Genomic DNA, 15,907 nt, shown 5'->3' with positions numbered 1-15,907 from the left:
GCCAATAAAGTGAGATGAGTGCCGCAACCCCAACTGGACCTAATGGTCAGGGGTCCCTTTACATTTAATGGGGGACCATCTCTGGCCAAATTCATCTCAAAAGTGATTCAAAGGGAATGCGCATTTATTTCATTCTTTTACACTTAACCATTGAGCTCGGAATGGATTCATAAGTCACATTCTCGTGCTAATTTGTCAGCCACATCAGTTGTGTCAAGCCCAGCACAGAGTAGAGATTCTGAAGCACTTTGCAAATCCAAAGTATCAAGCAGTTCTGCTTATAAGCTTATAAATGATTAGCGTATAGGAAGCTGGCTCAGTCAGTACAGCGTGCAACTCTTAGTCTCAGGGGTTGTGGGTTCTAGCCCCATGTTGGGCAAAAAGATTCCTGCGTTGCAGGGGGGGGGGGCTTCCAGTTCTATGAATCTATTATAATACTAGATATTAATAATATTGTTTTCAGTGAAACTGTCATATCCCTGTTTGGTTTGAGGAAGATTCCACTGTGCATGTCAAGTCCAAGAGTTTTGTTCTGCAGCCGCTGCTTCCTGTGTTCTAAATGCAAATCTCAGAGGTGAGATAAGTATCCCTGCTATGAGCCAAACTTTATCTCAGTATTGAGATTATATATATATATTTTCTCTGCTTTTTAAATATCCTGCTGAGACTAGCCATGGTTGCATCTGTGCTGAGGATGCAGCTGCCAATCAACACAGTCCCCACCCCATTTTTTTTGCAAATAAAGCGACAAGGAGTACTATTCTTAGATGCCAAGCACTCTCTGCAACAGAACTGGTGCCAAGGAAAGAAGGCACTGCTGCACAGAAACATGCGTTTATAGATCATGCGTTGCCACCAGAGACTTTCCGTGCCTCTGACACATAGCTGTGAGCCAAGAAACCCCTTTCAGTCCTGACCTCAGCCGTAACTCGCTGATGAGTGATATAAATAATAAATAATAATAATAATAATAATAATAATAATAATAATAATAATAATAATAATAATATTTTATTTATCCCCCACTCATCTGGCTGGGTTTCCCCAGCCACTCTGGGCAGCTTCCAACAGAACCCTAAAATACAATAACCTATTAAACATTAAAAGCTTCCCTAAACAGGGCTGCCTTCAGATGTCTTCTAAAAGTTTGGTAGTTATTTTTCTCTTTGACATCTGGTGGGAAGGTGTTCCACAGGGCGGGTGCCACTACCGAGAAGGCCCTCTGCCTGGTTCCCTGTAACTTGGCTTCTCTAATAGGGTCTATTTCACAGACTTGTTACAAGGATTGCTGAGTTCGCCTGCACGAAGTGCTTAGAGCACTTATGGATGGTGTTGTGCAAAACTCCTAAGATGGGATGTGGCCACATGGATGCTGTTGGACTCCAGTTCCCATCATCCCTGTTCACTGGCTAAGCTGGAGCTGATAGGACTTGGAGTCCACCAGTGTCTGGAAAGGCGCACGTTCTCCAACCCCATCAAGCTTCTGCAACTTCTTTCCTTCTTCCAAAAGGCACGCAGGACCCCCAGTGCTATTGGCTCCTGGCGAGATCTATAGACGAATTGAACCATGGTGGGGACATTAAAGACCACCAACCCTTTTATCACTGCAGGAAGTGCACTTAAAAGTGGTCCTTGCACCTCTGTTTTAAAAACCTCTATGCTAACCGAGTATCCCATGCAGCTGGGGAGGGTTATAGCCAGGAGAAAAGGCAACATTTTAGTTTCCACCCAACACAAGTGCACTTATTCAGCCAGCTTCTATTCACGTTCCAAAATCTGTCCCGCTGTGTAGCACCCTGCTTGTGGTTAACGCTTATCTGGAGTGAAATATTCAACGCAGCAATAGAGAAATTAAAATAATAATTTATTTGTCAGACAAATAAATGAGAGGCACAGTGGTATATGGTTACCAAGCTCTGGCCTGGTCTCCTGCCATTATGGCCAGCACTTATATTCCCTCAGCCCAGCCCCCTTGCTCCTCCTTTGGCTGCCTCTGTCCAATCAGCCTGGTTGAATTTCCTATTGGCTGATTGCTATAACCAATCCTAAAAGATACACCCATTTCCTATTGCCTTTTATGGGATACAAAAAGCTATATATTCTTCTATCTATAAATGACAAATAAGTAGTCATATATCTTACATTTGTCTCAACAAGGAACCTTAATTACCAGCTCACCTCTTGCCCTCCTTGCCCTATTGCCCTCCAAAACAGATGGTTAATAGTTTTAAATTTTTATCTTAAACAGATGTCAGAGATCTTGGGTTCACATTCTCATGCATCATCATGAAAGATCTCCTTTTTGGAGGTCTTTAAACAAAGGCCTGACAACCATATGTCAGGAGTGCTCGATGGCGTCTCCTGTCTGGCAGGGGGCTGGGCTCGTTTGCCCCTCTGGTCTCCTACAGCAATATGACTATGAAATAAGAATTTAACATTTCTTTCTTTCTAGATCCTTTGCATAATTACATTTAAGCCAGTATATTTCATACATTATCATAGATAGCTTTTTAGAAGAATAAACCTTCTCAAAGTAAAAGGAAGGAATAGTTTACAGCCTCAAACTAAAATAGGAAAAAAGCCTCTTCTTCTGTTTACACTCCCCTTCTCCAGCCTGTTGCTTTCTTTTCCATTTGCTCTTGGCCTTTAACCTTAGGAAGATATGGCTCAAGTTTTAATGGGAGGCACATGGTTTTATTTTACTATTTACCAACTCTTAATTATGTAGGGTCAGTGTAACCTTGCTCTCAGCGAATTGTTTTCTGCTATAAATCAGGGGGCCCCCTTGTCCAGGAGGATAAACATCTTGCCAAAGTACTTAGGCAGCTGGTCTTCTGCCTGGCATAAAACATTTGAAAATCTTTAAGCTCATTTTAAAATACAGACCCTAATCAAACTATAAGCCTTGATAAAAATGCAGGCTATGATTAGATGCCTCAGCTGCACCTCTTGTACAGCTGGAGAACCACCATCCGACCACCCTTAGTATAGCATCTTTTCATAGAATCATAGAACTGTAGAGTTGGAAGGGACCCCAAGCGTCATCTAGCCTCCTACGACGCAGGAATCTTTTGCCCAACGTGGGACTTGAACCCACAACCTAGGAGACCATAGTGCTCATAGACACAGAACCAGTGGAGGGGACGCCCCTCTCTTACAAGACTGCTTTTTGTCACTTTCTGTAGAGCTCTTCAGGTTTATGAATGACCTAGAATTCGTTACTCATTAGCTTTTTCACTTGTATAATCTGGGAGCTTAGAACCATAATTGTGGAGGGAGGGGTATAATAATAACTATTATCAGTGCTTTTTCTGGGGGGGATGCAGAGGTGCACATACCCCAAAACATTTTGTGAATCTTTGTACTTTTGCCTATTTACCGTATTTATTTCCCCCAATTTGAACTATAAAATGGTAATTTTCTTGAGTCAAAATGAGAGTACCCCTAAACTTTTTTTTAGAAAAAACCACTATTGTTGTTGTTGTTGTTGTTGTTATTGACATCCCTATTTTCATCAGAGAAATGTTGAAGGGTATGCATCCCTGCTATTTTGCTCAGACATTTGCCTTCCTCTACTACCTCCACCCATGCCCCAAATCCTCATTGTCCTCTTCTCAAGCCCCTCATTCATAGCCTCAGACAACATTCCTGGACTGGAGCTAGGAAACCAGTTTATGGTAACCTGGAAAAGAAGGTGACTGTCTGGCTGGAACCCTGAACAGGAGCACTCCTGTGACAGATGAGCAACCATTTTGTTGCAGGCCTCGCTCCAGTGTTGATAAAGGACAGCTTCTTCCATACTAATGATTACTTATAGATTGTTGAATATCAGTATGCTACGTACATGGAGGTACTTAGATTTTCATTTGGATAGATCTGAAACTGTGCACACGCCACACACTTAAAGCAGCTTGCTTCCTTCAAATTTTCCCGGGAACTGTAGTTCATTATGGGTGCTGGGAACTGCAGCCCTGTGAAGGGGTAAACTACAGTTCCCAGGATTCTTGAGGGGGGTGCACTTTAAATGTATGGTCTTTATGTAGCCTGATTCTCATTCACCTTGTACATGCAAAAGACCTGTGATGTAGAAGCATTCTAGCAAAATCACTTACAGTTATTGCAGTATTAATATTATTTCTCTAATGAACACATGGAAAGATCTGTGAAAGGAACCTATAGATGAAATTACAGGCGATTTTGTTTCTTCTAATATCCTTTTTTTTTTAAGGGGAAAAAACCCTTTCTTTTAACATTCTAATTGTGTGCCATGGATTGAGTCAAGAGAATATACAGAAGCTATTTTAAATCAGGAACGTTTCATTTCCTGCTCACTTCCAGCCCGTCTTAACAAAGATTTCAAATGCACTTGTGGAGTAGATGGGAATGTTAAGAGACACTTGGAGGCTGACAGGAATATATATGAGGCAAACAGCGGAATTTAAGACAAGTTAGTGCAAATAGGTGGCAAACAGATGCAGTGCTTCAGAATCGGTGCTCATTTTCCAGACAGGATACTGGAATAATTTATTGCCTACATGCAGTAATCCAGATTTCCACCTTCATTTATATCGCTTTTTAGCAACTGCCAAAAAAACCACAGCGTCAGGCAAGATCAGTTCAAGGCTGCCATCATGATGTTATCCTCCAAACTTTGCCACTTTCAAGGAGCATGAGTCAGACCAGACGCCATCCGTAAAAAAAGCAGAATATTACCTATGAACTCTAGGTGGCTTTTGGCTTGTTTTCAGCAGCTATCTATTGTCTGAACATCAAAAAGAAAATGCAAGAATTAATCTCCGCTATCATAACCCACAAAAACAGGCATTATTATAGCAGCTCAAAGCCACATTCCGGCCATTCAGGGAGAGTGTGGAGCAAAGACCAGTCGGGAACTTGCTCCCCTCCAAGATGTTGTTGAAGTCCTTCTCCCATCATCTCAGAGCAACAACATCTGAAGGGCCATATCTCTGCTCTAAAGATGTGCTGGGACAAGGGTGTAGCTGGTTTTTAATCTAGACCTGTGTCACAGGGTCCATAGTTTTCACCATGGGCTGATCTGGATTTTATAACAGATGGGCCTTCATGGAAAGAGCTGTGGTTCTTCTAAAAGGCTATTTATTTATGTATGCCACTACTGCAGCCCGTGTTTTGTTAGCCTGAAAATGGGAAACGAGCGAGGTCCCAACCAGGGCTGCATTAAGCATATGTGGCGCCGGGTTGCAAAGATCCGCCTGGCTCCCCCCCCCAGGTTGCCCAGTCCCAGGCACGCAGGAGTGCAGAGCTGGCCGGCCGCCTCAGCGTCTCGCTGGCTCGGTCGCCCTGGAACTCGCAGCACAGAGCCACCCGCAGAAGAGCCCGCCACAGCACTCCAACCGACAGGTGGGCTCTTCCCCGGACTCAACTCTCGGGCCCTGGACTCTTGGCCTGGCGCCCCTGAGAGCCTGGCGTCCGGGTGCCCCGCATCCCTAGCGCCTATGGGTAAGACGGCCCTGGTCCCAACCAAAGAAGAGTGGCAACTTAAGTTGACAGAATATGCACAACTTGCAGACAACATATAGATTAAGAGAACAAGAAGAACATACATTTAAAGAAGATTGGAAAAGGTTTATTGAATATATGGGAAATAATTGCATACAGCTGAAAACGCATCATTAAGCTAAATTCAACAGTGTAAACAAGTTTTGATGGATGCAATAATGGAATTCTGAATGGTATGGTTTTTTGTAAAATATGCAGGGATATGTAAAATGAACCATGGAAAGAAGAAGCCACTGCCACACACACCCAGTGGTGGCTGAGCACCAACAGGGCATCGCCTCGCAGGATTCTGCCACCCGAGGCAGCTTCTCCAGCCCTCCTCATGGGTGGGCCGGCCCTGCCTAGCAGGCTTTGGAGAGCCTTCGAGCAAGACACCTTTTGAGGACTCTCTCTCCCTGAGCAAGTCTGCCCCCTTGCGGCCTTTAGCATCTCCTCCTCACCGCCAACACTGACTAGGCCTATGCCAGGCCTCAACAAGCAAGCAGGTTGCCATGGTGAAGAAGAGGAGATGGTCCAAATGGCTATTGTGAGGGCGTCAATCTGCTGGCTTGCGGATCCTTGGCAGATGTCCAGCCATGCTGACCCCTGGTGCCAGCCCTGCCCTATAGTAGCATTAAAAACAAAAAACCTTTGACAGGCAGCATACAAAGCCAATTGGTTTTTTGTTTGTTCCTCAGCCCAGGGCTTAAAGCATACTCTGCACTCCACAATAACTCTGAAGCCCAAGCGTAAACAGGAGGCTTAGCCATGTTGGCACCTGCAACATTGCGGCCTTTCAGTTCTGAATCTGTCCCACGACTTTTAAAAACGCACACTTTCTCTGCACAAACAAAAGGCTAGGCAAGGCAACTCAGTAGGTCCCTTTATAGCCCCTGCTACTTCAGCTTGTTAGACTTTTATTTCCCTCACCCCCATAAATATTTATATTGCCGTTGGGGTTGGGTGAATAAAAATGTTGACTCACAGAGGTGGCTGCATATCCCATATATATATAGAGAGAGAGAGTTTTTCCAGTAATTTATTGTCTTTTAAATATGAAAGTTATTTTTAAAGACCTTTTAGAATCTAATAAGTGCTGCTTATTGATCTGGAGCCACAACACGCATGCACGCCGGCCATACCCATTTCAGGATCACATTACTGCAATTTCGCCTAGTGCTCGATTCATTCTAAAACAATGCATTATGTGGCTTTGTTCGGTCAAAGCTGCCATTCCCAGGCAAGGCCAGCAGGTGGGGGGACCATCTCTCACTAAGCCTCCCCAGCCTGTCATAATTCTACTTGCTTGCTTTCTCTTTTCTACCAGAGCCAAGGAGGAGGAAGTGATCCCTTTGTTTGCAGACAGTCTTATTGAGAAGCAACAACAACAACAAAAACCACTACCCATATTTGCTATTATCGCAAATAATCACCATCCGATGACTCCATGAGAAGGACACTTTATAAAAACGCTGCCATTATTGCTGTCGAGTTTGCCTTGGGCTTTTGTGAAAAGATCGAGCCACGTCAGCAGTCTTTGCTTAGCGCAAGATGCCATTTATTTATTCTTGCTGGCATCGCTCGGTAGTCTCGGCCCCCACTGCTTGCCGACTCCTTGAATTCAATCTGGGTTCCTACCATTTATTTATTTCTGCTTTTGCACTGAAATCGAAATCTTAAATATGTAGGCAGGCAGATGATGATAATCTCCAGGAGAAAGAGGCTATTTCAGCCATGTTCCCAGTAACTGCAAAGCAGATGTAGCTTGAGACCCTCCAGGTGTCCCTATTTTCCAGGGACAGTCCCAGATTTACAGGTGTCATCCCAGTTTCCGATTTGATGCTTAAAGGTAAAGGTAGAAGGACCCCTGACCATTAGGTCCAGTCGTGGCCGACTCTGGGGTTGCGGCGCTCATCTCACTTTATTGGCCGAGGGAGCTGGCGTACAGCTTCCAGGGCATGTGGCCAGGATGACTAAGTCGCTTCTGGTGAACCAGAGCAGCGCACGGAAACGCTGTTTCCCATCCCGCCGGAGTGGTACCTATTTATCTACTTGCACTTTGACGTGCTTTCGAACTGCTGGGTTGGCAGGAGCTGGGACTGAGCAACAGGAGCTCACCCTGTCGCGGGGATTCGAACCGCCAACCTTCTGATCGGCAAGTCCTGTGGTTTAACTCACAGCGCCACCCGCATCCCTATTTGATGCTTAGGATGTCCCTATTTTCATCAGAGCAATCTTGGAGGGTATGGAGTTATGTGACCCTTGAGCCAAGGAGATAAGTAACTATACAACCTTTAGAAGACATCTGAAGGAAAGCTTTTAATGTTTAATGTTTCGTTATATTTTTATATATGTTGGAAGCCACCTAGAGTGGGTGGGGCAACCCAGTCAGATCGCAGGGTATAAATAAGAACATTACTATTATTATGGAATGGGACGTCCTTATTGTCATCGGAGAAAGGTTGGAGGGTATGCAGATGAACCAAAGGATCTGGGGGCAGAGCCATGAATGGAGGAGGTCTTGTATTGCAGATTTAGTAGCCGCCACAGTTTGGAGACAGTATGCTTCTGAAAACCAGCTGCTGGAAACTGCAGGAAGGGCATCCTGCTTGGTGACTGTGAGGCCGGTAATCTGGGCTACATAGGCCACTGGCCTCATCCAGCAGGCTGTTTAAATCAGATAAGGCAGAGACAACGATGCACCTCAGACCCAGGGCCAAATGTGGCCATCCAAGCCTTTCTGTGTGGCCCTCAAGACTCTCCCAAGCCACATTCCATCTCCCCAGATCATCATGCACCTCATGGGATCTGCAACTAAATAAGTCCAGTGGGCGTGAATAGTCTCTGCAGAATGAGGACCGGAGTTGTAAGTCTTGGTAGGATCAAGGGGAGGCGTGACATCAGGGCTATCAAAAAGGCAAGTTAGATCAGGTCTAAGGCAGCAACGAAATGAGATCAGGAAAGACGAGGAATGAATTCGGGGCAGGCCTCAAGCCCGGAAGGAAGCCCTGAAGCATGCTAGGAGCACAGAATAGACTGCAAAACCTCCAACATTCCTCAAATGGAAATAGGGACATTTCTCACTCGCCCGCCTCCCAACTGACCCTCCTCAACCCCCCCCCATTTTTTGTCCCCCAGCCGCCCCACAACACAATACCACTATGCCAGGGGTCAGCAAACTTTTTCAGCAGGGGGCTAGTCCACTGTCTGTCAGACCTTGTGGGGAGCCGGACTATATTTTGGAGAAAAAAATGAACGAATTCCTATGCCCCACAAATAACCCAGAGATGCATTTTAAATGAAAGGACACATTCTACTCATGTAAAAACACACCATCTGTGGGCCGGATTTAGAAGGCAATTGGGCTGGATCCGGCCCCTGGGCCTTAGTTTGCCTACCCATGCACTATTGAGCCAGTGTGGTGTAGTGGTTAAAGGCAGTAGACTCGTAATCTGGTGAACCAGGTTCGCATCTCCGCTCCTCCACATGCAGCTGCTGGGTGACCTTGGGCTAGACACACTTCTTTGAAGTCTCTCAACCTCACCTCACAGAGTGTTTGTTGTGGGGGAGGAAGGGAAAGGAGAATGTCAGCCGCTTTGAGACTCCTTTGAGTAGTGATAAAGCGGGATATCAAATCCAAACTCTTCTTCTTCTTCTATACCAACAGGACAGTGCACCAATACTCCACTATCCTGAGACAACCCCTCAATCTTGATTTAATTCTATTTACTGGTAAATATCCGATAAATAAATTTTAGAAAGGGGGGAAAATTAGTTGCGGATGCACAAAGCATTAAAATAAAAAATGAAAACCAAGACTCATTGCACTCTGCTCTGCTCCTCCTTTCTTCCCGCCCAGGGCGGCCCTGTCCTCTGCCTGTACCTCAGAGCTGCACCTCACATGTTCTCCAGTTGCCACTACAAGCTACCCAGGGGAGGATGCCGGCGGCAGGAGCCACCGGGAGGCCACAGAGAGGCAATAGGATGCCCCCTCACAGCTGCCACTGCCGCCATGTCCCCCCCAAGCTCAGTGGTGAGGGAACTAGGGACATTCCTGGATCAAATCAGAAGCTGTGGTGGCTTTCGTAATTCTGGGACTGTCTCTGGAAAAAGGAGTGAACCTTGAAGGGTACGGACTAGAGTGTGGTTTCATCGTAAGAATGGTTCGTAGAAGAAGAAGAAGAATTTGGATTTGATATCCCGCTTTATCACTACCCGAAGGAGTCTCAAAGCGGCTAACATTCTCCTTTCCCTTCCTCCCCTACAACAAACACTCTGTGAGGTGAGTGAGGCCGAGAGACTTCAGAGAAGTGTGACTAGCCCAAGGTCACCCAGCAGCTGCATGCGGAAGAGCGGGGAAGCGAACCCGGTTCACCAGATTACGAGACTACCGCTCTTAACCACTACACCACACTGGCTCTCAGTGTGAGCTTGTAAGCCGCGTCGAGAGCTTCTTGGCTCTTTAGAACGGGGAGAAGTATTAGAAACGCATGAAAACAGATGGGTTTTCGCAGCCATGGAGGGAGGCTCAGCTAAAGAAGATCCAAAATGGCGGGTGGGCGCCACACCCTTGGATAGGGGCTGCCGCATGCCATCCTCTGAAGCTCCCTACCCAGCCTTGTTTGCAAAGCTTTTTAAAATCGATCTCACCGAAAGAACGAGAGAGTAGAGGAGCGTAATGATTTATTAATAACAAACGATCAACTGCAGAATTTCTTTTTTGTCTTTCTCATTTAGGCAATTTGTTCCAATCCTTAATGGCCCGTGTTCCTTATTAGGCACGTTGCAGGGAGAACGGCTGCGAATCTCTAGAGCCATAATTTCCACAATGACCTATATAACTAGGGCTTTTGAGAATATACGCTGTGGTTTTGTTTCCTCATATATAAGCAGAAAAGATCTGTTCTAATGTTATATTTGTATTTGTTGGCTGGAGTACTGTTTAGGGGCTTTTGTCGGGGAGCGTACTGTTTATTAGTGTGTATACATTAGTATTATTCATTGTTTTGATTATTATTATTATTATGCTTTTTATTAACTTTTCATTACAGCACGCACACACACGACACTTAAGAAACAAACTAAAAAACACACACAAAACAAATGACAAACATACAGCCATAAATCTGAAAGTTCTTACATACAGACTTATGTTACTCTATTTTCTCTTTCCGATTCTTATTCTATTCTAATAGACTTCCTTCCTCCTCAAAGCGGCTCTGGTTTCGTGTCTGATAAACTGTTGCTTTTTCATTTCATCAGTTCTACCCTTCTCCATATACTATGCTTGTAGGCCATGATTTGTTTTGCAAAAATTACTCAAAGCAAGTCCAGGTTTTGATTTGGGGACACTGTTGTTTTTTTTAAAGTAATCTCTGTACATTCCCCACCCTTTTTGAAATTTTTGGTTAGACTGCCTAACCAATTGTTTTGATTGTTTTTATTATGTTTTGATTATTTTTATGATGTACAGTGGTACCTCGGGTTAAGTACTTAATTCGTTCCGGAGGTCCGTTCTTAACCTGAAACTATGTTCTTAACCTGAAGCACCACTTTAGCTAATGGGGCCTCCCGCTGCCACCGCACGATTTCTGTTCTCATCCTGAAGCAAAGTTCTTAACCCGAGGTACTATTTCTGGGTTAGCGGAGTCTGTAACCTGAAGCATATGTAACCCGAAGTGTATGATGTAACCCGAGGTACCACTGTATTTTGTGCTTCGTATATTGTAACTTTGTGTTGTGAACTGTTCTGAGACCTACTGGTATAGGGTCATAAAATAAATAAATAATAAATAAATAGTTTTCCACCTGCTTTCTCCTCTGGCTCCAAGGGAATGCAGCCCTTTCTCTGGGAGAGGTTCCCCACCGCCGAGCTAAAAGAAGAACGCGGCCCCTTGCACACGAAGAGATGATGCGAGCGAGCGAGGACGGCAGAGATGGAAAATGGCAGCATGCCCTCACGATTAACTTCCTGCGCAAATGTCTAATAAGAGAACGATTTGACTTTCAATAATAGATGAATGAACAAAGGATCAGAAGATGGTGATCTAAGTGGCCCGGGATGTCTAATGCGAAGTCTTCGTGATGAAGAGGCGCCCCCCCCCCCACTTTGCATCCTTGCCCTCTGTTTCAAAAGGCCCGGCAAAGTGGGGTGCGTCTTGCGCGTGGCTGCAAAGGGTAAAGCATGACTTTGCAGCGCTCCCCCTTCGGAGTCACCCATTGGCACAGATACCATCATCAATTCCGCATCTTCCTGAAAATGTACTTTTAAGCACCTTAATTGCATTTCAGAGATAACCCTACAGGCAAAGTGACAGGAAGAGAAGCCATAGAGAGCGGCTCAGCGGTCAGGCTCTTTGTTTTAAATCAATCAAACATCTGCGGCTAATGCAGCTTTGGGCTGCTCCTCAGGAAGCATTAGGCCTATTAGTCTGGGACTGGCAGGAACACAGAATAAATATATTTATGGACAGCGTACGTGGGCATTAGTGCCAGAGAGCAAATGCAGCAGCAGGAGGAGGAGGAGGAGGCAGGGGAATGTGGTCAGCACTTCTGCTCAGGAGAGGATGCTGCAAGGCCCAGCTTCCTTATGCCACCCTCACAGAGCTTGTTTTTCAGCTTATTTAGGGATCCATTGCATTTATATACCCCGTGGTACCCATCTCCCCCTTTCACCCTCACAATGACCCTGTGAGGTAGGCCAGGGTGAGAGTGCATGTCTGTCAGGCCCAAGGTCATCCCTTGAGTTTTCTGACTGAGTGGAGATCCGTATCCCGGTCTCCCAGGCCCTGGGTCCAATCCTGGTTTTCCCACTTTTTTCCTCTGGGCCACACTTTCAGATTACAGTGGTACCTCGGGTTACAGATGCTTTGGGTTACAAACTCTTCAGGTAACAGACCTAGAAATAGTACCTCGGGTTAAGAACTTTACCTCAGGATGAGAACAGAAATCGTGTGGCAGCAGCGGCTAAAGTGGTACCTCAGGTTAAGAACGGTTTCAGGTTAAGAATGGACCTCCGGAACGAATTAAGTTCCTAACCTGTAACAATTTGTTCGTGCTATACCTAATTTTTAAAATGGATTTAAGTACCTTGGAAAACAAAAAGAAACAACTTCTAGCAGTGCTTGATTGGCAATGTAGAACACAACTATTTTATACCATGATGCCTGGAGTAGCTCAGTAAGTAGAGCATGTGACTTTCAATCTCAGGGTTGTGGGTTCGAGCCCCAACATGGGGCAAAAGATTCCTCCATTGCAGGGGGTTGGACTAGATGACCCCCAGTGTCCCTTCCAACTCTACAGTTCTGTGATTCTGTGCTCATGGGACATCCAGAAATTATAAAACAGTGCAGGTACATAAGAACACGAATCATTCTCAAAATACAGTTATAAATGAGCCTCTTGCATATGTACCTTAAGTGTGCATACAAAGTCAGTATGAGGTGTAAGCTTGCTTTTGCTGGGGAATCTCGTTTATTTTAGGCCTAATTTGAGACAAACAAACTCTCATCTGCTCACCAACACAAAGAAGCCTTTCTCTTTTCTGATCTTTCATATTTGTCAGAGTTGAAAATCTCTGTTCACAACAATATGCTGTGGAAAATTGCAGAATAATAGCTGATGCTCTTGAAGAGAGGTACGGATATGGTTTCTGGTTGTATATCCCTCCCCCAAAAAATATTACTATACTATACTGAAATATTACTATACTATACTGAAGTATTTCTTTGATTGTTCTTGAATATTCCCGCCAAACTTGCTATCCTCTCCTATTACACCTTATTTCCAACCCACCTCCCCGAAGTATGGAGAAAGTGTTAAAAAAACACACATTATAATGAAGACTTAAAGTAATGCCTTGAAACGAGACTAGATCAACCAAAAGTGTTGTTCCACAGGTCTTGTTTGTTTGTTTGCAATATGAGCTTTGCGGATCTCATTGCTGAGCAGCACAAAGGATGACCCCCCCTCCTCTCCCAGCATACTCTCATTTCAGTCCAGATATTAAATCAGGTTTCGCATGGGATTTACACATGGGAATTGCCTTTCAGAATCTTTGCATCAATTATTAACTGGGCAGGATAGGACTGAGGTCTATTACCAAGGTTAAGTGTCCCAACGTTGATGCACTTAAACATTCCTTGGGTGCGTAGCAGAATTCCTCAGGAAGACACTAAACCGGTTGGAGCCAATGACTTCCTTCCCTTCCCCATCCTGAGCGATTCCTTTTCTGGCTATTAATTTGATTTATTGCACTCTCCTTGCTCGACAGTTGCAAAGAATGAGTGATTCCATCTTCGCATAACAGCTGGGGTGGGTCCCCGTGTGAAAATGGGCGTGTGTTTGTTTGATGGAGGGCACATGAGAGGAACCCGACCAGAAGAACGAACAGGTTAGGATGCTTCCTTGGCAGTTTGGTTTCAGCCAGGAACAGGGAACACGTGACCCACCCAGATGCCATTGGATTTTATAGCCCCCTTTATCCCAGCCAGCATTGGCCAATGTTGGGAATAATGAGATTTGCAGTCCAAGAGTTTCTGGAGGACCGTTGTTTCCCCATCCCTGGTTTAAATTCTCAAGGCAGCCGAAAGCACTACAAGCAACCCTGCCATCGGATTCCTGTGGTCTAATATGTATAAGTAAAGGTAAAGGGACCCCTGACCATTAGGTCCAGTCGTGACTGACTCTGGGGTTGCAGCACTCATCTCGCTTTATTGGCCGAGGGAGCCGGCGTACAGCTTCCGGGTCATGTGGCCAGCATGACTAAGCCGCTTCTGGCGAACCAGAGCAGTGCACGGAAACACCGTTTACCTTCCCGCCGGAGTGGTACCTATTTATCTACTTGCACTTTGATGTGCTTTCAAACTGCTAGGTTGGCAGGAGCAGGGAATGAGCAACGGGAGCTTACTCCGTTGCGGGGATTTGAACTGCGACCTTCTGATCAGCAAGTCCTAGGCTCTGTGGTTTAACCCACAGCGCCACCCGCATCCCTTCTAATATGTATACTATGTGGTTAAACTTACTTATGTGCTTGCTTGCAAAAAATTCTGTACATTAAGACAAAATATCATGGCAGTGGACAGCATAAAATCAGCAACAGAATTGCATCCATAAAACAAAGACAAAATGCACCACGTTACACATCATGCTATACATTGGGTTGGACTAGATTACTTTTGGGGTCCCTTCCAACTCTGTAATTTAATGATTCTATGTGGATACCATAGCAAGAGAATCAACAGTTGGAGGGAGCAATGCCTCTGAATACCAGCTGCCGGAAATGGCAGAAGAAGGGAGAGCTCTTGTGCTTGAATCCTGCTAGTGGGTTTCCCACAGACATCTGGTTGGTCACTGTGAGAACAGATGCTGGACTAAATGGGACATTGCATTGAATTGACCCAGCAGACAATTCTTATATTCTTATGGAACTAATCATGACTTAAATAAGGAAGCCAGACTATCCTCCACCAGGGCCAGGGCTTTTTCAGTGATGGCTCCGGCCTGGTGGAATGCTCTGTCCCACGAGACTAGGGCCCTGCAGGACTTGATCTCCTTCCGCAGGGCCTGTAAGACAGAGCTATTCCGCCTGGCCTTCAATTTGAATTAGCCTGATCCTCTATTCCCTTTTCCCTTTTCCCCTTTCCTCTTCTATGAAGAAACCCTTTCTGGGACCCCACATTTAAATTCTTCTCTGGTCTCCTTGCTGGCCCTAGTAGGACCAACTTGGCCAGTTAGCCCTGGTGATCATTTGATGTCTACTGACTGGGTTCCTCTCCCCTCCCCCAAACCCCCCCCCTGAATTTTTGAATTTTATTGATATTGATGTTGCATTTTATGCTGTTTTTAAGTTGCATTTTAATTAATGTTTTATATTTGCTGTCAGCTGCCCTGAGCCCAGTTTTTAAACCAGGAAGGGTGAGGTATTATTATTATTATTATTATTATTATTATTATTATTATTATTATTTATAGCTCAAACAGCAGAGTTAAATATCACAGAGACAACAGAGACTATGCTATACGGTCATTGGATAATATGGAGTTCCATTCATTTCGGTGTTGGAGATGGTAATGTAAGTGTATCTCTCTGGATATGGAGGGATCCCATTGCGCTGGGTGGAGAGCTCTTTCTGGTGGAACGTCTGTGTGTGCAAACTGGTGCTCCCATGACTGCAACAAACCTGGTAGTGATTAACTGGCTAAGGTACCATATGCATTAACAGTGATCTCGATTTACTGAGGGCTGCTCCTTATTTAGTACAGAAGATCAAGAACAAGATGGCACCATCCACGGACATGAGAGAGGTATCAATGGGCTCAGGGGAATCCCAAGGTTTGCAGAAATTCAAGCAATATTTGGGGGAGGGATTCCTTGGGGCGGAGCAAAGCT

At 45.0% G+C, this 15,907-nt stretch overlaps 1 protein-coding gene across 3 annotated transcripts in view; it reads right to left on the bottom strand.

Moving 5' to 3' along the window:
* Positions 1–15,907, bottom strand: part of LOC310689997 (uncharacterized protein) — a 137,218-nt gene that overhangs the window by 31,402 nt on the left and 89,909 nt on the right. The window contains exon 3 of one of the 3 annotated variants that reach the window (XM_083468657.1): positions 11,326–11,500. The exons of the other annotated variants lie outside the window; for them this stretch is intronic. Within the exon in view, the coding sequence (XP_083324783.1) occupies positions 11,326–11,500 (175 nt within the window). The remainder of the gene's footprint in view (positions 1–11,325; positions 11,501–15,907) is intronic. 3 annotated transcript variants of the gene reach the window in all.

The sequence above is a fragment of the Podarcis liolepis genome, assembly GCF_965112155.1.
Source record: "Podarcis liolepis genome assembly, chromosome: 12".
Lineage (NCBI taxonomy): Eukaryota > Metazoa > Chordata > Lepidosauria > Squamata > Lacertidae > Podarcis > Podarcis liolepis.
Note: the sequence above shows the minus strand (reverse complement) of the source record. Positions and strands in the feature narration are given on the sequence as shown.